This window comes from Panthera uncia (assembly GCF_023721935.1).
Source record: "Panthera uncia isolate 11264 chromosome D3 unlocalized genomic scaffold, Puncia_PCG_1.0 HiC_scaffold_8, whole genome shotgun sequence".
NCBI lineage: Eukaryota > Metazoa > Chordata > Mammalia > Carnivora > Felidae > Panthera > Panthera uncia.
Window position 1 is genome coordinate 24,597,862 of NW_026057586.1, and position 23,404 is coordinate 24,621,265.

General features: G+C 40.1%; 1 protein-coding gene across 4 annotated transcripts in view; it reads left to right on the top strand.

Moving 5' to 3' along the window:
- Window positions 1-23,404, top strand: part of ACAA2 (acetyl-CoA acyltransferase 2) — a 33,940-nt gene that overhangs the window by 1,148 nt on the left and 9,388 nt on the right. For all 4 annotated transcript variants that reach the window (XR_007455362.1, XM_049620081.1, XM_049620080.1 and 1 more), the window contains exons 2-6: window positions 5,307-5,473; window positions 9,063-9,191; window positions 18,825-18,941; window positions 20,290-20,437; window positions 22,642-22,817. Coding sequence is in view for 3 of the 4 variants with exons in the window: in XM_049620081.1 (XP_049476038.1) it covers window positions 5,307-5,473; window positions 9,063-9,191; window positions 18,825-18,941; window positions 20,290-20,437; window positions 22,642-22,817 (737 nt within the window). In the remaining variant the exon portion in view is untranslated. The remainder of the gene's footprint in view (window positions 1-5,306; window positions 5,474-9,062; window positions 9,192-18,824; window positions 18,942-20,289; window positions 20,438-22,641; window positions 22,818-23,404) is intronic.

Here is a 23,404-nt window from a genome sequence, read left to right on the forward strand (position 1 = left end):
CCTTCCATTACTTTAGATTGACTGACTCCAGGAAAGTGCAGTCACTGAGTACATAAATACTAGCGTTATTAACTTTAAAATATATATATATATATATGTAAACTGCCTTCTTATAACAAATGGTCGCAGTCAGTGGAATTTTAACTTTAAGGAACAAGAAGAACCAATCCCCCAGTTTTTTATGAACACACATCCCAGTGCTTGGTAGGTGGTTGCTCCCAAGGAAGAGTTGTCTCACTATTTGGCTTTGTTGGCAATGTTTGTGTATCCCTTCTAGGCACCTAAGTATGGCTGCCAAATGACTTCAGAAACAAGTGGGTGCTTTTAGCAGCAGTTGTTCTTAGTTTGTTCTGATTGCTCTTAGTAGTTGATTTGGTTATATGAATTAATATTTACCTAACAGGGTGACAGAAAGGAAGGTGGAGTTAATCCTTTGCCTTCTAGTGGCTTTCCACCCCCCCCCCCCCCCCCCCCCCCCCGTGCTGTCATATCAGCACACCTGGCAAGCCCTTTGGCAACCAGTGACCTTGTCACTATCTCTGTAGCTTTGCCTTTGCCAGATGTCATGTAGTTGAAATCCTACATTATGTAGCTCTTTTAGGTTGGCTTCTCTCACTTTCCAATGTGCATTTAAGCTTCCTCCATGTGTTTTCATGATCTGATAGCTCATTTATTTTTATTGCTGAATAATATTCTGTGGTATGGATGTGCCACATCCATTCACCTACGGAACAACATCTTGGTTTCTTACAAGTTTTGGCAGTTATAAATAAAGCTGCTGTGAACATTCATGTGTAGGTTTTTGTGTGGACGGAAGTCTTCAACTCATTTGTATAAATACAGAGGAACAGTGATTGCTGGATAATACGGGTAGAGTATGTTTTGTTTTATAAGAAACAGCCAAAATGTCTTCCATAGTGCCTGTATTTTGCATCTGGCAGCAACGAAATAATTTTTGTTCTGCATCCTCACCAGCATTTGGTGGTGTTAGTGTTTTGGATGTTAGCCATTCTAATACTTTTATAGCAGTATCAACTGTTATTCTAATTTGTACGTCCCTAATGACATATGATCAGCATATTTTCATATGGCTACCTGCTATCTTTATATCATCTTTGGTGAGGTATCTATAAAGATTTTTTGCCCACTTTTTAATTGGGTTGTTGGTTTTCCTGTTGTTGAATTTTAAGATTTATTTTTGTATTTTGGATACCAGTCCTTTATTAGATAAGTGTCTTGTAAATATTTGCTCCCAGTTTGCAGCTTGTTCTTGTCATTTTTCTTTAACGTGTCTTTCGAAGAGCAAAAGTTTTTAATTTAAATGACATTCAACTTAATCACATTTTTCTTTCATGAATCAGACTTTCGGTGTTGTATTTAAAAAGTTATTGGGGCACCGGGGTGGCTCAGTGGGTTAAGCCTCTGGCACTTGATTTCGGCTCAGGGCATGATGTCACGGGTCATGAAATCAAGCCCCCGTTGGAGCCTGGAGAGCAAAGTTTGCTTGGGATTCTCTCTCTCCCTGTCTCTCTGTTCCTCTCCCAAGGGCTTGCTTGCACACGCATGCGCACATGCACTCTCTCTCAGTCTCAAAATAAAGAATAACATTAAAAGTTATCACCAAGCCTGAAGGCACCTAGATTTTATCCAGTATTCTCTTCTAGAAGTTTTATAGTTTTTCATTCTACATTTAAGTCTATGGTCCATTTTTAAAAATGTTTATTCATGTTGAGAGAGAGCATGCACATATGCACACACAAGCAGAGGAGGGGACGCAGAGCCTGATGCAGGGCTCAATCCCACGAACCGTGAGATCATGACCTGAGCCAAAACCAAGACATGGATGCTTAACAGACTAAGCCACTCAGACGCCCCAAGTCTGTGATCCGTTTTGAGTTAGTTTTTATGAAAAGTTTAAGGCTGTGTCTGGTTTTGTTTTGCTTTGTTTTGTTTGCACGTGGGTGTCCAGTTCTGTTGAGAAAATAAGTAAAATTATACACCATAAGATGGCCCACAGGACTAACATAAATTCTAGTTCCTAGCTTAGAGACTCTTCCAGGTTCTTCCTGCCCTGCTTGCCACGCACCAAATACTACAAATGCGGAATGCGGTTGTAACAGACGATAAATTGTCTCCCATGCTTGTGCTCAGGACTCAGATCTCTGGAGAAGGATCTCCTCTGAGCCTGCCAATGTAAAATAAGACTCCGATCCACCAAGATCTCCCAGTGCCGCTTGTTTTTTCTGACAGTGATCCAGCCTGGTTCTGTGACAGTTCCAGCGCCATTTGCTGAAAAGACTATCCCTTAATCCATTGAATTGCTTTGTTCCTTTATCAGACTTGGTTCCCCTATCAGACCTTGTCAGACTTTGAGGTTCTGACCCTTTGTTATTTTTCCTGTTCTTCCGGTTGGATAATTTGTTTTTACCTGTGTTCCAAGTTACTGAATCTTTTTCTTTTCCTTTTTTTTTTTTTTTTTTTTTAATGTTTATTTATTTGTGAGAGAGAAAGAGACAGAGTGCCAGCAGGGGAGGGGCAGAGAGGGGGAGACACAGAATCAGAAGCAGGCTCCAGGCACTGAGCTATCAGCACAGAGCCCGACAATGGGTGGGCTTGAACTCACGCACCTTGAGATCATGACCCAAGCCAAAGTCAGACACTTAACGGACTGAGCCACCTAGGCACCCCTGAATCTTTCTCCTTTTATTTCCATTCTTCTGTTAAGCCCATTCAGTGGATTTTTTATTTCAGATATTTTTCAGTTTTAGAATTTCCATTTTGATTTATAGTTTCTATTTTTTTACCGTTTATTATGAGCATATTTTCCTTTATATCCTTGAGCACAGTTACAATAGAGAGTTGCTTTAAAATCCTGTCTTTTAATTCTAACATTTGGGTCATGTTGGGGTTGGTCTCTGTTGATTGTCTTTTCTCTTGAGAATGAATCATATTTTCTCATTTCTTCATATGTGCAGTAATTTTGGATTGTAGCATGGACATTGCATATGAAACATTGTAGAGGCCGAATACTGTCATATCCTTTCCAAATGTGTTGGTTTATTGATTGTTTGGTTGGCTGTTTATTTTTGCAGGCAGTTGATTTGGCTGAACTCAGACAGCAAACTCTGTCTCCCCTGTAGAGGGCAATAGCTCAAATCTCAGTTCAGTTAGCCTTAGCTAAGGTATAGATGCGTGGTTAAGGGGTCAGACAGATATTTAGGCAGAGTTTATATGTATATGATTTGGGCTCCCCCTGTGGTCCTCTCCTTTCCCAGATTCATTCTCATTTACCAGTGGCTGTGGTTGGCCATGAACTCAGTTCTCTGAATCGTCAAGCCAGTGAGATTGTGAGTTTCTGAGTTTTAGCCATTCACATAGTGTGGACTGCTTGCCTTCAAGTCGGAGGCTATAAACAGGTTGAATGCTCTCCCTCTCCCTCTCCCTCTCCCTCTCCCTCTCCCTCTCCCTCTCCCTCTCCCGTAGAGACTGTTAAGTGACAAGAATTAGAAGACATTTGCAAAAATTCAGGAAGGTATAGTGGCACAGAATAATCTATCAGAACAAAATATTTGTCATACCCTGAACTAATATTCATGGTCTTGTAAATACCTGAATAGTCTATCTGTAAAGAACTCATTGGATCTGTTCTAAATTATAGTTGCATATGTTACTCCTAACTCCTAACATTCTCTTGGACTGTGGGTTTCTCAAAGTAGCAATGAAAGGAGAAGGTGAAGTTTTTTTTTTTAGGGTAGGTTTAATTTGTTCCATGGAAAGATGTCATCTCCACTAATATAAACAGGAGAATTGTACTTAAATAGCAGGAATGGTATAATGTTTGTATTGTCTCAATTCCAGGTTAATATCTTGGCACAAGCCCATTGTTAAAAGCCCCATAATTTCTTGGCAAAATGTGGAAATGTGAGCACAGATTGTTTTGGAGTATACCAGTGTATACGTATACTAGTGTGTACGAAGCGCCAAGCATGAGATCTGTCATGTATTAAGTGCCACCTGTATGCGCCTCTGAAATATTTACCTTGCAGGATTGTTGGGAAGATTAGATAGTATACGAAAAGTGATAAAGTGTCGGTGCCTAATAAGCGTTAGTGTAATGAAACTATTATAATGGATGTGCAAGTTTTGCATCACCCAACTCTAGTGGACATCACATCATCAGAGACTTATGTAACTATAGCAGATTGGAGGGGAGAGGTGACAGTAGAGTGTCTTGGGAAAGGACAGTTTTTATTTATTCGCACCAGGACATCGGTTGGATTGATAGTAATACCATAAATTTATAGTGCTAGTTTACATTAATACATGTATAGATAATGCCCCTGTTTTCTTTGCAGTTAGATCAAATGCAGGAAATTTTGTTGTATTCTAAGTAGCACATTTTAATAGGATACTGGCAAACTAGAAATCCTTTAGAAGAAAGCAGGGAGAACTAATGTCAAATAAAGAAGTGTGGAAAGATGCTTTTTGTTTACTTAGGGAAAATACGTGTTTTTTATCTACTTAGGGAGGGAGTCTTTAGATCCGGGATATTTTACAGGTTAGTGGACTCCAGATCTGGAGGGGATGCCCATGTAAAAGGTGATCTTTTTTGCCCACTTTATTCTAAGGCTAAAAGATAATAGTTAATATGATTTGGAATTTGTAATGGAGTCATCCTGTGGCTCCAAAAGGAAAGGCGTGTATAGTTCACATTCAAAGCATCATAAGTTCTAGAAACTATTTGGGATGCATTTGGGTTGAACTCAGATTGTTGGATTGAAGACTTGGTGAGAGGAGCCAGTTCAGTATGAGGAAAAATCATACTTCAGGTTGTCCGTTCACACAGTGGACTATGAAAGTTTTCTAGCAGAGGAATTTTTTTTTCTGTCTCTTGTCAGGAATTTCCTGTGGGGTGAGTGGTTGGCCTGAAACCTCAAAAAGAATTTCTAGTGTGGAGATTCGTTGGTTCTATGACTAGGCAACATACTTCAGCACAGCAAAGAAACATTGCAGTTTTAGACAAATGTCTCTAGCATCATAAGTCACCAGAGGCTAAGAACGCAGAGTGGATTTATGTTCCAGCACGCAGTATATAGTTCTTGGTGCCAGCATGTAGGTACTGCTCCAACCGATAACCCCTAAGACTGCTTCCAGGAGTGTGACCCGTTCTGTGTATTATTATGCGACAAAAATTTTCAGTTCTCTAATTGAAAATGGTGCCTTAGATACTAAGGTTTCACAGTGTGATTATTTAAATAAAGCATGTTAGGGACACTGGCTATTCAAATCTCTCCTCATTCCAATAGGTGTCTTCATCGTGGCTGCTAAGCGAACGGCCTTTGGAGCTTACGGAGGTCTTCTGAAAGACTTCACGGCTATTGACTTGACTGAATTTGCCGCCAAGGCTGCTTTGTCTGCGGGCAAGGTCTCACCGGAGACCATTGATAGTGTCATTGTAGGCAATGTCTTACAGGTTAGTAGGGCAGAAGGGAGGTGTTCATTCTTGTTGCCGGATGTTATTAAAAAATAATGTCTTTAACATGTCTCGCTGGTGAACTAGTTAATAATAGTTAAAGGTATTTATGATTTAAGTAATCCTCTGACTCTACAAGCAATGGCATTTATAATTCAAAGCCACATATAATTTGGGAGCTATCTGTCTGTCTCATTGGGGTTATATTTCATTGCTTCTTAAATATTAGATTCATTTCCTTGACTCATCTCAAGTTAATTGGTTCTCTCTGTATCAACTAAGGAGGGTAGAAAACCCAGTCCACGCAACACATCTCCTATGAATTCTTAAATCGTAGGAGCTCGGTCAGTATTTTTTGTGGGAAATAAGAAGTTCCTCTACCTTCTATCTTTCTGTGTTATGGAATACATACTAGGTCATTCATTTGCAGATAATGAAAACTGTGTATTCCTTCCTGGCGTGGCCAAGAGGTGAGGGCTCCTTTTACCCAGCCTTCATTGGTTTGACAGAAGTGCTACATGGAATGCATTTCTGCTGAGAGTACTGAGGCTCTGTCGCTGTTCTGCTGGCTCAGAAAGTGGTTGTTCCATACAGGAGAGGCAGGCTGAGAAGACTGGAGGCTGCTATGACCCCCTTCACCAAGTGCTCAGCTCGTAGGGTGGGGATAAGGCTCAGAAACAGGTGTGCAGTTATTTCCACCCCCAGCTCTAGAGCCATGACTCAAGAGATTTTGCTTCTATCCAGAACGGGTTTTGTTTGCAGTGGAGGATAGAGGACTTGATTCATTTTTGTGGCAGAATACTATTCCATTGTATGGAATACTGCATTTTGCTTGTCCATTATTCATTATTCTGTTGATCTTAATGTGTGTTATGACTTCATTAACATGAAACTCTTGGCCAGCAGCGCTATAACTAGTGCCTGGTTGAAGTTTCTCTAACACGTATTTTTTTCCCTGCTGTCTTCTACTTAGGCACGCTAGACAGCATTTCAGCACTCTGCTTGGGGTTATTTTGAATAGCACAATCACCAACAGAAGCCACAAAAATGCAAACACACACACACACACACACACACAAAACCCTTGGCACTAAGTAGACTGCAGAAAGGACATCTGTTTATAACATGAGAGCTAAGGCAAGAAGGCCAAGTGTCCCCTTGTTCATCCTCAGCTGGGAAAGTGTGTATCACATTAGACAACTACAATTTTCCTCCACCCTGTACATGTCTGGAAATAACCACAAAAGTGCCACAGGTATTGATTTGGGGGTTACAAATACATTTTAACAATTAGGTGAATTTGCAAGTATGGAATCTATGAATAATGAGAATCGACTGTATTTTGAACTTCTCCATATGTGTTTTGAGAGGTACTAAAGGTATTGTGTTCTAAGAAACTGTAATATATGCAAATAGCTTTATTATAAGGAATAATTAAATGAGTTCCGGAGGTCAAAAGGTATAAATAAACTTCCAGCTATAAAATAAGTAAGTCTTGAGGATATAATGAACAGCATGATGACTATAGTTAATAATACTGTACTGCATGTTTGAAAGTTGCTAAGAGAGTAAATATTAAAAGTCCTTAATGGGAGAAAAACGAACAAAGGCCAATTTTGCTGCCGCTCCTAGTCTCAGGCAGAATTCCTGAGGCCTACAGATTACAACACTCCTACAACTCCTTCAAGGACTTCCTTTCATGTTTTATCACTATAGCTGTGCTCTTAAGTGTTACTTACCTCTGATAACTGTAAACACCCTCCCCCCAGGATATATGTTAGCAATCATCTTTCAAATTTGTGGCCCAGTGATCTCCATCTAAAGGGTCTCAAGACTAATGTGTTACTAGACAGTAGTAAAGAACATTATCTTAACAGCAGCCAGCCCCTCAGGGTCCTGAAAGCCTTGCTTCCAAATTCCTTAGAGTCTTAACGCTATCCCTGACTTACACTAACTAGAAGTATATAATCAGTCACTCCTCACGACGCCGGTGCAGCTCTTTCTGCCCACGGGTCCTATCCATGTGCTTTAATAAAAGCACCTTTTTGTACCAAAAACGTGTCAAGAATTCTTTCTTGCCTGTTCACTCTCAGCCCCACATCAGTCCTCATCACAAGAAAAAACATTTTTGTAACTGCGTACGGTAACAGATGTCAACTAGACTTACTGCGGTGATCATTTTCCAATACCTACAAATATCGAATCCTTTTGTTGTACGCTTGAAACTAATACAACATTATATGTCAGTTACACCTCAATTGAAAAATAAAACAAGAATAATTAGGAACTTTTTTTAAAAAGGTAAGCTCTGAGTAAGATTTATGGAATGTAAAAAGCCAGAAGAAACCCTAGAGATTTTATAGAACTCCAGGCCTCTCTTAACACATAAGGAAACCTTATGTTTCAAGAAGTTTCAAAGAGTTGAGCCGGGTGATCTATAACAATCCTGGGCTAGAATGCAGATCCCCTGACTTCTAGTTCCATGTTCTTTCTCCTGTACTGAACTCTTCCCAGCAAATCTTGGTGTTAAAAGGGACTTAAAGTCATTTCGTGGGACCACTTAGAGAATACGCTACCAAAAAAAAAGAAAGAAAAAATGTCAGTGGGAATTTGTTGAATTTTATTGTGAAAATTTTCAAACCTATACAAAAGATAAAAGAATACTACAGTGAGGGGCACCTGGGTGGCTCAGCTGGTTAAACATCACACTCTTGATTTCAGCTCAGGTCATGATCTCATGGTTTGTGTGTTCGAGCCCCACATCGGGCTCTGTGCTGACAGTGCAGAGCCTGCTTGGGATTCTCTCTCTCCCTCTCTCTCTTTGCCCCTCTCCTGCTCACGCACATTCTTTTCTCTCTCTCAAGAACAAATAAATAAAAAAAAAATTTTTTTAAAGAATAATACAGTGAACACCCTAAAATTCCCTTTACTTTGATGGGCCAGTTCTTTACATTTTGTCAAATTTGCTTTAGCAAATTTGCTTTAGCAAATTTTAGCATTTTAAAGCAGGGGAAGCAGTGGTCTAGGCCCACTTCTTACTCTTCTGACCAGTTGTTCATCTCTCGCCTTCCTCCATCATCAGGTCTCTGCCTCAGTTTCTCATTATAATCCCCTGAATGTTTTTAAAAGTATCTACTGATGCCTCGCCTGTAGCCTTTCTGGTTTAATTGGTTTGGTTAGGATCTTGAGCATCAGTATGTTAATAAAGCTTTCCCGGTTATTCCAGTGTGCGGCCAAGGTTGAGAACCACAGCCTCTGATACTTTCTCTGTTAAGGAACATACTATTTTGAGATAACCTATTCTATTTTTAAACAGCTCCAATTGTTATAAATTTCTGTCTTGTATTGAGGACTTAATATAAGGGTTTCTCATACTTTGTTTAAAAACCAACTAACCAAGTTACAGTTTTTATTCAAATAATAAACACACGTATTATATAAAATACACGGTATCTATATGCATTGCATCCTACCTTAGAGTCCCATAGTTTATAATGTTTGATACATTGCCAACATTTCCATATATTTTGTCCTGCTTCTTAATGCTGAGATTTACAGAGGAAAGTCTTTTTCATTTCCTTTGTTCCAGAGTTCTTCAGATGCTGCATACATGGCCAGGCATGTTGGTTTGCGTGTGGGAATCCCACAAGAGACCCCAGCTCTCACTGTTAATAGACTCTGTGGCTCTGGTTTCCAGTCCATTGTGAGTGGATGTCAGGTATGGGCAACATTTTATTATTTCTCTGAAATTATGTTAAAAACTATTGGAAGAAATACCCTACCACAGTTGTAACACTGTAGGTTTTTATTTTATGGTGCTTATTAGAAGAGGTCAATACTTGATTTTTCTTGGAAAAGAGTTCACAGGAAGAAAATAGTTTCTTAAAAGTGATTAGCAGATCTTTGAAGACATGCTAAATGGAATAAGCCATTCGCAAAAGGACAAATACTGTATGAATGCACTTATATGAGTAATCAAATTCATAGAGACAGAAGGCGAAACAGTGGCCGCTGGGGCTGGGGGGCAGGAGAGAATGAGGAGTTAGTGTTTAATGGGTACTGAGTTTCAGTTTGCAAAGATGAAAAGATTTCATGAGATGAGTAGTGGTTGGTTACACAACAGTGTGAATGTACTTAATGAACTATACACTTAAAATTGGTTACAATGGTGACATTTTTTTAATTTTTTACTTTTTAAAATTTACATCCAAATTAGCATATAATGCAACAATGATTTCAGGAGTAGATTCCTTAATGCCCCTTACCCATTTAGCCCATCCCCCCTCCCACAACCCCTCCAGCAACCCTCTGTTCTCCATATTTATGAGTCTCTTCTGTTTTGTCCCCCTCCCTGTTTTTACATTATTTTTGTTTCCTTTCCCTTATGTTCATGTGTTTTGTCTCTTAAAGTCCTCATATGAGTGAAGTCGTATGATATTTGTCTTTCTCTGACTAATTGCACTTAGCATAATACCCTCCAGTTCCATCCACATAGGTGCAAATGGCAAGGCTTCATTCTTTTGGATTGCCAAGTAATACTCCATTGTATACATATACCACATCTTCTTTATCCATTCATCCATCGATGGACATTTGGGCTCTTTCCATACTTTGGCTATTGTTGATAGTGCTGCTATAAACATGGGGGTGCATGTGTCCCTTCGAAACAGCACACCTGTTTATCCCTTGGATAAACACCTAGTAGTGCAATTGCTGGGTCGTAGGGTAGTTCTATTTTTAATTTTTTGAGGAACCTCCATACTGCTTTCCAGAGTGGCTGCACCAGCTCGCATCCCCATACAATAATAACTCTTACATTATGTATGTTTTATCACAATTTTTTTAAAAGCTAATCATGACCTGTTATTTTGACCGAGGGCTTCCTATGTGCCTGACCTATGCTAGATTTACATTGAATATCTCAGTCTTCACAGCCATCCCTTTGGCAAGAACTATTAATATTCCCATTTTACCGGCAAGGAAACTGATCTTTAAGGTTACTAAGTCATAGAGGCAGAACTTGAACCCAGGTCTGTGAGAGTTCCCTGTGAGGCAGTTTGAAACACTGAATAAAGACTATAAGGCTAGGAAGAGAGTTGGAGCATTTAGGGGATGATAAGAAATGTATTCCTTTGGGAGAGGAGTTAAGATGGAGAAAATTGGTTTTTCTCATCCCTCAAACACGACTGTATTGTGATCAAATCACTCGGAACACCCAGCAAACCGATCTGAACACTGTCAGAAGGATCTGCACGGTTGGAAGGAGACAGCGTAGCAGGTGTGAGGTGCATGGGAGTGAATTGGGGGAGAGGAAAATGGCAGCGCCATGGATGGGGAGGAGCCCTTTCCATGGAGAGACAAAAAGGAGAGAAACGGGTTGAGAGAGTGCGGCGTCAGATTCACACAAGACAAAAACCTCTCCGGACCACGGACTGGGGAGCGAGGGGTACTGAGCATCACGGTTTTTTTGCCAACAGCGTGTGGAGCTCAAACTCTGAGGTTTTGGAAGTGCGTGACTTTCTCTGGAGTGGAGCTGTGGCCGGCGCTCCTCGGAAGAAGGAGGAAGGGGGCCCTGGAGTGCACAGTGTGGTGTGGGGATCTGAGAACATTCCCCTTCCTGGAGTACATTTGCAGGAGGGTATATTGCCTCCCCAAGGACAAAACCCCTGCAGGCGCCAGCAGAAGGCCTTTTATAGGAAGGGGACAGAGCGCAGATAACTTGCTTGCTGCTTTTTGCAGTGCTGCACCATAGATTGCAGGCACCGTGCAGGCATGGGACTGGTTTTCAGGGACAAAGGACATCAGACACAGTGTGGAGAGGCTCTACTCCAGGGGAGAGGAGCGGGTCCACGTGGTACCAGGTCCTTTAAGATTTCCGGTTTTAAATCCCGGCCACGTGCCAAAGCTGTGGTGCGTGGAGCCCTGACAGCCCTTGCCCTTCTGCCAGGGCTTCCTGAACAGCGGGTTCTGAGATCCCCTGTCCGGGGACGAGAGATTGGGGTGATGCCATTTTCCCCTTAACACCAACGTGGGGACTTCGGAGAGAAACACGGTGGCCCCCCAGTGGAGGCGGGACCCACTTACACCAAACCCCGCCCCCCTGTGCCTTGCAACTGTGTGTTTACTGGGGCAGCGCAGACTCTGAGCCAGCGCAGTGGGCCTCTCCTCCGGAAGAACAGCACAGACAGTAGCCCACAGGCACCAGATTAGGAAACATGCGGTGCTTCAGAGCATCACCTGCAGTTCTGGTGGAAACAGGGCCAGGCTTACTTTTTTTTTTTTTTTAATTTTCTTTTTTTTTAAAGTTTCTTTTTTTTAATTTTCTTCTTTGGAATTGGGCTTATAGTTTTTTCTTTGTTCGTTTGTTATTTTTCTCTTCTTTTTGGATCAAGCTTTTTTTTCATTTTTGTTTCTTTTTTGTTTGTTTTTCTTTTTCTTTAGAATGAGGCTTATAGTCTTGATTGTCTCTTTGTTTTTTTTCATTCCTTTCCTTTTCATTCACTCATTTATTTATTTATTTTTGGAATCAGGCTTTTGTTTTTCTTGTTTTCCAGGCTTATTTTAACAACAAATCAAAACATACCTAGTTAAAGGTCCAAACACTCCCCACTGCAATCTAAGAGGAGCTCTGCAGAGGACCGACCAGTGGGAAAGAGCAGCCAAAACGCAACAGCAGAGTGCACACAGCATACATCAGAAACACTTCTGGAAGGGTTTCTCCTGAAGTGTCCAGGCGTTGAACAGTGTACAACCCCTTTTTAATATAACATCACTCTCAAGTGCAAGAAACTAACAAGCTTTCAAAACATGCAAAAGACAGAAACTTAGCCAGAATGACAAAATGGAGCAATTTTCCCCAAAAGAAAGGTCAGTAAGAAATCACAGCCAGGGACTTGCTTAAAACAGATATAAGTAATATATCTGAACAAGAGTTTAGACCAACAGTCATAAGACTACCAGGGGGGCTTGAATAAAGCATAGAAGACACTGTAGACAACCTTCCTGTAGAGATAAAAGATCTAAAAACTAGTCAGGCTGAAATAAAAATGCTGTAACTGACATGCAAAACAAACTGGATATAGTGACAATGAGGGTTGAGGAAGCAGAGGAGAGAATAGGTGATATAAAAGAAAACATTATGGAAAATAATGAAGCTAAAAAGAAGAGGGAAAGAAAACTGTTAGATCACAAAGGTAGATTTAGGGAACTCATTGATTCTACAAAGTGAAACAATGTCCCTATCATAGGAGTCCCAGAAGAGGAGTGGGGAAAAGTGGCAGAAGGTTTATTTGAACAAATTATAGCTGAAAGCTTCCCTAATCTTAGGGGAAGGAAACAGGCATTCAAGTCCCTGAGGCACAGAGAACTCTCCTCAAAATCAACAAAACATTCAGCCCCACGACATATAGCAAAACTTGAAAAATAGAGAATTCTGAAAGAAGCTAGGGACAAAAAATGCTTAACCTACAAGGGTTGACACGTAAGGTTAGCAGCAGACCTATCCACAGGAAGTTGGCAGGCCAGAAGGGAGTGTCAGGAAATATTCAATGTGCTGAATGGGAAAAATATGCAGCCAAGAACTCTTTATCCAGCAAGGCTGTCATTCAGACTAGAAGAAGAGATAAAGAGTTTCCCAGACAAAAACTAAAGGAGTTTAGTTTGTGACCATTAAAGCAGCCCTACAAGAAATTTTAAGGGGGACTCTTTGGAGAAAAAAAACAAAGACCAAAGCAGCAAAGACGAAAGGATCAGAGAACATCACCAGAAATGCCAACTCTACAGGTAATACAATGACACTAAATACATATCTTTCAATAATCACTCTGAATATAAATGGACTAAATGCGCTAATCAAAAGATACAGGGTATCAGAATGGATCAAAAAAAAAAAAGATCCATCTATATGCTGCCTACAGTAGACTCATTGTAGACCTAAAGACACCAGCAGATTGAAAGTGAGGGGATAGAGAACAAACTATTATGCTAATGGAGATCAAAAGAAAGCCAGAGTGGCCATACTTACATCAGACAAACTAGGTCTTACTTATTCATTCACTCCATTCATTTACAAATGATTATTTTTGAGAGAAAGCATGAGCGAGGGAGAGACAGAAAGAGAGGGGGACAGAGGAACTCACGCAGGACTTGCACTTACAAACCATGAGATCATGACCTGAGCTGAAGTTGGACACTTAACTGACTGAGCCACCCACGTGCCCCAAAGACAAACTAAATTTTAAAACAAAGACTATAATAAGAGATGAAGAAGGGCATTATATCATAATTAAGGGGTCTATCCCTCAAGAAGATCTAACAATTGTAAATATTTATGCCTTCAACTTGGGGGCATCCAAATGTATAAGTCAATTAATAACAAACACAAAGAAACTCATTGATAATAATACCATAACAACAGGGGACTTTAACACCCTACTTACAACAATGGACAGATCATCTAAGCAGAAAATCAACCAGCAAACAATGGCTTTGAATGACACACTGGACCAGATGGACTTAAAAGATATATTCAGAACTTTTCATCCTAAAGCAGCAAAATTCACATTCTTCTCAAGTGCACATGGAACATTTTTCAGAATAGATCACATACTGGGTCACAAATCAGCCCTTAACAACCATGCATATTTTCGGATCCCAACGCTATGAAACTTGAAGTCAACCACAAGAAAAAATTTGGAAAGCCCTAAAGAACATCCTACTAAAGCATGAATGGGTTAAGCAGAAAATTGAAGAAATTTAAAAATACATGGAGGCAAATGAAAATGAAAACACAACGGCCCAAAACCTTTGGGATGCAAAAAGGCAGTTCTAAGAGGCAAGTTTATTGGAATTCGGGCCTTTTTCAAGAAGGAAGAAAGGTCCCAAATACACAACCTAACCTTACACCTAAACGAGCTAGAAAAGGGATAGCAAAGGGTGCCTGGGTGACTCAGTTAGTTGAGTGTCTGACCTCGGCTCAGGTCGTGATCTCACCGTTTGTGGATTCGGGCCTCGCATTAGGCTCTGTGCTGACAGCTCACAATGTGGAGCCTGCTTCAGGTTCTATTTCTCCCTGTCTGCCCCTTTCCCACTCACACTCTCTCTAAAAAATAAATAAATAGTTTTAAAATTTTTTCTCAAATTAAGAAAAGGAACAGCAAATAAAGCCTGAAGGGAGAAGGAAAATAATAAAGATTAGAACAGAAATAAGCAATATAGGAACAAACAAACAAAAAGTACAGTAGAACAGATCAGTGAAACCGGGAGCTGGTTCTTTGAAAGAATTAACAAAATTGATAAGTCCCTAACCAGACTTATAAAAAAGAAAAGAGAAAGGACCCAAATAGATAAAATCACAAATGAAAGTGGAAAGGTCACAACCAACAAACACCACAGAAATATAAACCATTGTAAGAGAATAGTATGAAAAGTTATATGCCAACAGACTGGAGGAAATGGAAGCAATCTAGAAGAAATGGGCAAATTCCTAGAAGCTCACAAACCTCCAAAACTGAAATAGGAAGAAATAGAAAATTTGAATACACCCATAACCAATAAAGAAATTGAATCAGTGCTCAAAAATTTTCCAACAAACAAAAGTCCTGGGCCAGATGGCTTCCCAAGGGGATTCCACCAGACACTTAAAGAAGGGTCAATACCTGTTCTTCTCAAACTGCTCCAAAAAGTAGAAATAGAAGGAAAACTTCCAAACTCATTCTACAAAGCCAGCATTACCTTGATTCCAAAGACCCCACTAGAAAGGAGATAGATAGGCCAATATCCCAAATGAACATGGATGCACAAATTCTCAAGAAGATATTAGCAAACCAAAATCAATAGTACATTAAAAGAATTATTCACCATGATCAAGTGGGATTTATTCCTGGGCTGCAGTGCTGGTTCAATATTCACAAATTAATGTGGTATACCACATTAATAAAAGAAAGGATAAGAATCGTATCATCCTGTCAATAGATTTAGAAAAAGCATTTGACCAAATACAGCATCCATTCTTGATAACAGCCCTCAACAAAGTAGGGATAAATGGAACATACCTCAACATCATAAAGGCCGTATCCAAAAGACCCACAGCTAATATCCTCAATGGGGAAATGCAAAGAGCCTTTCCCCTACAGTCAGGAGCAAGACAAGGATATCTGCTCTCACCATCACTATTTAATATAGTACTGGAAGTCTTACCCTCAGCAATCAGACAACAAAAAGAAATAAAGGGCATACAAATCATCAAGGAAGAAGTCAAACTTTCACTGTTTGCAGATGACATGATACTCTGTGTAGAACACCCAAAAGACTCCAGCAAAAAATTGCTAGAACTAATACATGAATTTGGCAAAATCACAGGATATAAAATCAATGTACAGAAATCTGTTGCATTTCTATACACCAATAACAGCAGACAAAGAAACCATGGAATTGATCCCATTTGCAGTTGCACCAAAAACAATAAGCTACCGAGGGATAAACCTAACTAAAGAGGTAAAAGGTCTGAAAACTATAGAACACTATGCAAGAAACTGAAGAGCACACAAAGAAATGGAAAAGCATTCCATGCTCATGGACTGGAAGAATAAACATTGTTAAAGTGTCCATACTACCCAAAGCAGTCTACACATTTATGTAATCCCTATTCAAAATACCACCAGCAGTTTTTGCAGAGCTAGAAAAAACAATCCTAAAATTTGTATGGAACCACAAAAGACGCTGAATAGCAAAAGCAATCCTGAAAAAGAAAAACAAAACTGGAGATATCACAATTCCAGATTTCAAGCTATATTACAAAACTATAATGGTATTGGCACAAAAACAGATACAAAGATCAATGGAATGGAATAGAAGACCCAGAAATGGCCCACAACTATATGGTCAACTAATCTAAACCAAAAAAGGAAAGAATATCCAATGGAAAAAAAGACAGTCTCTTCAACAAATGGTGTTGTTGGTAAAACTGGACCATTTGCTTACACCACATACAAAAATAAATTCAAAACGGATGAAAGACCTAAATGCGAGACAAGAAACTATCAAAATCCTAGAGGAGAACATAGGCCATAACCTCTTAGAACTTGGCTGGAGCAGCTTCTTACTAGATGTATCACTGAAGGCAAAGGAAACAAAAGCAAATGTGAACTATTGGGACTTCATCAAGCTAAAAAGCTCTGCACAGCAAAGGAAGCAACAAAAACTAAAAGGCAGCATATGGAATGGGAGAAGATACTTGCAAACGACATCTGATAAAAGTTTAGTATCCAAAATCTATGAAGCACTTGTCAAACTCAACACCCAGAAAATAAATAACCCTGGTAAGAAATGGGCGGGGGATGCTTGGGCGGCTCAGTTGGTTAGGCATCTGGCTTGGGTCATGATCTCACAGTTCATGGGATTGAGCCCTGAGTTGGGCTGTGCACTGGCTGTGTGGAGCCTGTTTAGGATTCTCTCTCTCTCTTTCTCTCTCTCTGCCCCTCCCCCAACCCCCCCCAAGCAAATAAACTTAAAAAAGAAAAAAATTGGCAGAAGACATGAATAGACACTTTTCCAAAGAAGATATCCAGATGGCTAATAGACACATGAAAAGATGCTCAACATCACTCATCATCAGGGAAGTACAAATCCAAACCATGAGGAGATACCATCTCACATCTGTCAGAATGGCTAAAAATAACAACACAAGAAACGACAGATGTCGGTGAGGACGTAGAGAAAGGGGAACCCTCTTGCACTGACAGTAGGAATGCAAACTGGCGTAGCCACTCTGGAGAACAGTATGGAGGTTCCTCAAAAAACTAAAAATGGAACTACCCGATGATCTAGCAATTGCACTATTATTTGCCTAAAGCATACAAAAATACAGATTCAAAGGGGTACATGCACTCCAATGTTTATCAATAGGCAAACAATGGAGAGAACCCAAATGTCCATCCACTGATGAATGGATAAAGAAGATGTGGTGTATATATATATTACTCGGCCATCAGAAAGAATGAAATCTTGCCATTTGCAATGACATGGATGGAGCTAGAATGTATTATGTTAAGTGTAATATGTCAATCAGAGAAAGACAAATACTGTATGATTTCACTCGTGTGAAATTTAGGAAACAAAACAGATAAACATATGGAAAGTGGTGGAGGGGAGTTGGGAGGAGAGAGGGAAACAAACCACAAGAGACTGTAAATGATAGAGAACAAACTGAGGGTTGATGGAGGGAGGTGGGTGGGGGATGGGCTAGATGGGTGATGGCTACTAAGGAGGGCACTTGTGATGAGCACTGGGTGTTCAATGTTAGTGATGAATCACTGAATTCTCCTGAAGCCAATATTGCACTGTATGTTAACTAACTAAAATTTAAATTAAAAAAAGAAAATAAATGCATTCCTTTTTAAGGGATAGTTGGGCAAATACATTTGTTCCTTTGAGCACAAGGGAAAAGGGATATAGTGAAATGCAATTTTATTTGCCCATGTCTTCATATTTTTACAGAATGAAAGACATATTGTAATGAATAAATTGTTTTCAAGTTAATTTATTTCTATAATGATATAGCTGAACCGGTGATCCTGATTTTCCTAGCAGTCACTGTGAAAACTGGGCTCTATGGAAGCTTGTTATTTGCTTCTTTTCTAAGAAATGCAAATAGTGGAAAGCTAGAAGAATGAAATGGGTTTCTTTTTATGAGCCCCCTCAGTTAACCTGTTCCTTGTAAATCTGTGGTCTGCTTCAGACTCATCCATTAATATAAGGATAAATTCTACTTCTGTCTTAAAATAATTTGTTTTAATGTTTATTTATTTTTGAGACAGAGACAGAGCATGAGTGGGGGAGGGGCAGAGAGAGAGGGAGAGACAGAATCGGAAGCAGGCTCCAGGCTCTGAGCTGTCAGCACAGAGCCTGATGCAGGGCTCGAACCCACGAAGTGTGAGATCATGACCTGAGCTGAAGTCGGACACTTACCGAATGAGCCACCCGGCGCCCCTACATTTGTCTTTTTAAAGGATTTGTTCTTTATCATTGGCTTACAATCTGTGCTATGCCAGGCATTAATATCTCTGCTGATTTTCAAGATTTATATTGGGTTCAGAATTACCATTCCTTGCCAAAACAGAGGTAGAATTTGTCACTTGTGCACAAACAGTTGAACTCTGTTAATTTTTCCTCCCCTTGTGTCTTGGGAATAAGTGCTGTAGCATTTGCCTTACAAGTTACTTTACAAGTATTTCCTTTTGAGGCACGGTACACTGGGATTCATAACTCATTAGATTTACTGGGAGTTTACTGCTTGATACATACTCCTGCCACAATATAAGGTTTTGTTTGTTGCTCATTTGTTTTCAAATAGGAAATTTGTGTGAAGGATGCTGAAGTTGTCTTGTGCGGAGGAACTGAAAGCATGAGCCAGGCTCCCTACTGTGTCAGAAATGCGCGTTTTGGAACCAAGTTGGGATCAGATCTCAAGGTTAGAACCATTAAAGTGTTTAAAAATTGTTTGTCATGCCATTACGCTAATAATTTTAATAGCACCATGTTGGGAGAGAGAAAACAAATTTTGAAACCAATTTCCTTAATAGGGAATTGACAAGATACGAATGATTTGAAATTTGTAAACTATTTCAAAAGCCCAGTTTGGTTTTTAGTTTTGACATTTTAACCCACATTAAAAAAAAAAAAAAAAAACAAAAACCACATAGACTTTATCTCCGCACACCTCTGGTAGTGGAATTAATACTTGGAGAATGGAGGAAGGAAAGAGGCAGATCAAAAAGATAGGCAGAGCTTGAATTGATTAATTTCTCGTGAATAATTGGGAAACCCAGTAATTAAATCTTTACTGTGATTTATGGAAGTTTTATTTCTGAAGCAATCTCCAATGAATAGATACTTCTTCATCACAGAAAACATTCTCTTTGTTGTTGTTTTTTTTTAAACATTCTCTTTGAATGCAGATTATATTGTCCTAAATCAGACAAAAACTGATCTTCACATCTTTGAGAGCTACGGCGTGGGAATGACAGTGCTGATAAGGAATGATCGTGTGCTGTCCCTCCCATGTGACATTCTATATTGTTAGCATTTTCCAACAGTAATGACAGATTTACACTCTTCAGGCCAGTTCCTCACCTGGTCTTTTTGAAAGTTGGAAGGGATAAGACTTAGGAAATATGAGATAGTATTTTAGACGAAGTATGTTTGAGACAGCCTTCAGAAAGGTCGGTGACTCAAAGGCGCTGAGGCCGTCTAGAAGGAACAGAAGGGCATGCTTACCAGAGACCAACTAACTGGATAATAAGTAACGACTTTTTCTGTTCCTCAAGAACCTACGTGTCGCAGGTCTCTTCAACTTCACAGTGACTGATAGAACAAGCTGTCCCTGTCATCGAAGGCACGGGTTGAAAAGGGCACAGACACGTGCAGGCTCATCTACAGAGCTCAGAATCGTGCTTCACAAAGGTGGCTACAGGGCAACATTGCATGAGAACTCAGTGTTAGGTTTCTTCCAAATGTGGCCCTGAGGGTGTAATTTTTGCTTGTAGGTTGACTTCCCGTGTTCTCTCCCTGTACATTTAGCACCGTTGCCTCTCTTTAGTGCCCCACGTTTAGAGAGAGGGGGAAATGTGTGCATTTTATAATGACATTGGGTGTTTTTTAAAATGTCGCAGAACCAAATATGTATAGGAGTAAATGCTGTCAGGAAATGTAATTTTACTTTCCTCTTATTAATTATTTAAATGTAAAGACATTATAGCATATTACTTTCAAAAGATATGCTTTAACAAATCATTTTATTATGCATGTCTTTTTAATAGCTGGAAGATATTCTGTGGTCAGGATTAACAGATCAGCATGTCCAACTCCCCATGGCAATTACTGCAGAGAATCTTGCTGTGAAATACAACATAAGCAGAGAAGACTGTGACAAATACGCCCTGCAGTCCCAGCAGAGGTGGAAAGCTGGTCAGTGAAATTGGATACTATAAATATCTATACAAAACTATGGGTGTGGGTGAAATGGGTAAAGTGCATCAAAGGTTATAAAATAAAAGAAGTCATAAAATAAAGGTTGTCAAATAAGTCGTGGGTATGTAATGTGCAGCATCGTGACCATAGTTAACGATACCGTATTGCGTATTTGAAGTTGCTAAGAGAGTAGATCTTAAAAGTTGTCATCACAAGAAAAAGTTGTTGTAGCTATGTATGGGGACAGATGTTAACTAGACTTATCATGGTGATCGTTTTGCCACACTGTATATACGAACGTTGAGTCATTCTGTTGTACACCTGAAACTAATATAACGTCACATGTTAGTTGTACGTCAACGTAAAAAAAAAAAAAAAATAGAAGAGATTTCTTTCATTTCAGATGATAATGGTCATATAATATTTGTTTTAAATTACACCTTTAGATGGGCGCCTGGGCGGCTCAGTTGGTAAAGCGTCCGACTTTGACTCAGGTCATGATCTCGTGGACCGTGAGTTCGAGCCCTGCGTCAGGCTCTGTGCTGACAGCTCTGAGCCTGGAGCCTGCTTTGGGTTCTGTCTCCCTCTCTCTCTGCCCCTCCCCCACTCATACTCTGACTCTCTCTGTCTCTCAAAAATGAGAGACGTTAAAAAACGGTTTTTTAATTACACCTCTTGAGAATCACATTTTTCCTTCATGCTTTTGTTTTTAGATGGTCAGGTATTCTACTGATTGCAAAATTAACCAGAAATTTCTCTTTTGCAATACAGTAATGCTACTTAAAAGTGACCTTGTTAACTGACCTTATCTAGATGCTCGCATTTTGTCCTGAACTGGTTCTGTTGTTAGTAGAACGCTGAGGGCTCTGATACACTGTGAGAGATGAAGGGTCACAGGGGCTGCCGGGACAGAGGATGTTTTCCTCTGTGAGGCATATCCTCCTCACAGGGAGGGGACGATAATGTTTGGAAAGGACCCACTGGGTATCCTTCTGTGCCTTCCTCCTCCCGTTCCTAATTGAGCATCACTGCACCCAACTGGAAGACACGGCACACTACCCCACAGCCAGAGCTACAGCGTCCTTGGTATAACATTCCACGCTGCTGCCAGGCCAGCCCGAAGTGGGTACCCCGCCAGCAGTGTTTCATAAGGATGGTGAGTTGAAGAAGTTTGAAGGTCTCCTGAAAAAAGTTTTTGAAATAAACTGTTACAGACGAGCAGAAACTCTTATTTAGGGATGTCACATACTTAGAATAGTGAGCATGAAGTCCATCTTAGCATTTCAGCGGGAGGAGTGGGCTGGAGCTGACGCCAGCCAATTCATTCTGTGCTTTTCGGTGACACGTTTAAAGTGCGAAGGTGTTGGTCCAGAGGTCAAGAGTCATCAGTTCTCTCTCTGCCTTGGCCACATAGAAGTTATCTGACCTCAATCATGTACTCACTGAGCATCTGTACAATGGAGATAAAAAATGTTTGCCTTCCCTTTTTTCCCTAATAGAGTAGTGAAATCCAAATATGGGAAGTGTTTTAGCCTGCTATAAAGTGATTTCACACTTAAGGTGGTATCACTCCCTGCTTATCCTTGTTTCTGAAGCGTCAGATTACTGTAGTCCGTTCGAGTGAGTGGAGATGGAAGTAGGTAAGCTGTTACACTTGGACCTGTGTCAGTAATAGCTCAAATCGTTTCTTCAGGTTGCTTGTCACTACATTTCAGTTCCGGGTTTCTTGGCTCACTTCTTTTAGAGACCACTTCTTTTTTCTTCCTGTGCTAAACACTTAACGTAAGATCTACCCTCTTGCGTATTTTTAAGTGTACGATAATTATTGTTGTACAACTTGGTACCTTTTAAATTACTTCTCAACTCAGAGAAGTTTAAATAAGACTTAAATTTACTTAGTGCTATTATACCTGTAGCTAACAGACTAGGACTGCTAATAATCTAGCAGTACCTTGTAAAAAAAATTGTAGTGAAAAAGGTCAAAAATTATAAGGTAAAAAAGATGCAGAATGCATTTGTATAGGTTCATGGCAGTACATTAAATCCTCCAACAGGCAAGGTCAGTTGTGCATGTAGTAAAGGCTTATTTTAAAGTAGGGCTGTGAAGAAAGGGGAGACCAGAAGGTACATTGAAGGATGTGTTTGATTTCATTTCTTATATCATCTTTTTTTCCCATTCTTATGATGGTCTCCTATTTCAGCTAATGATGCTGGCTACTTTAATAATGAGATGGTACCAATTGAGGTGAAGACTAAGAAGGGGAAACAGATGATGCAGGTGGATGAGCACGCTCGGCCCCAAACAACCCTGGAGCAGTTAAATAAACTGCCTCCAGTATTCAAGAAGGAAGGAACCGTTACTGCAGGGAATGCGTCGGTAGGTGGCACGTACCTTGAACTCTCGAACTCTTCTTATTGTATTCAGTGCAGAGTAATCGTGAGGTGTCTTTTAGATACTTTTCATACTAGTCTTTAGTAATTTAGCTTAAATTAGTAGTGTTCACAGGGGCACCTGGGTGGCTCAGTCGGTTAATCATCCGACTCATGGTTTCGGCTCAGGTCATGATCTCACAGTTTGTGAGTTCAAGCCCCACGTCAGTCTCTGTGCTGTCAGCGAGGAGCCTTCTTGGGATTCTCTCTCTCTCTCTCTCCCTCCCTCCCTCCCTCCCTCCCTCCCTCCCTCTCCCTCCCTCTCCCTCTCCCTCTCCCTCTCCCTTCCCCCCCCACCCCTCCCCCCACTAGCTCTCTCAAAATAAATAAACTTTAAAAATTTGAAAAAAAAAATTAGTAGTGTTCATATTCTGCTGATTGGGGTTTTCATAGTCCAAACCAAAATATTTTAACTAGGTGCTCTCATATAATACTCTTCCAATTTCTTGGTTCTTTCAGACTATTATCTGAGGAATCTGGAAGGAAATCCACCTGGTTTATTATTTGTGTTCATGTTTTGTTTTGTTTTTTCCC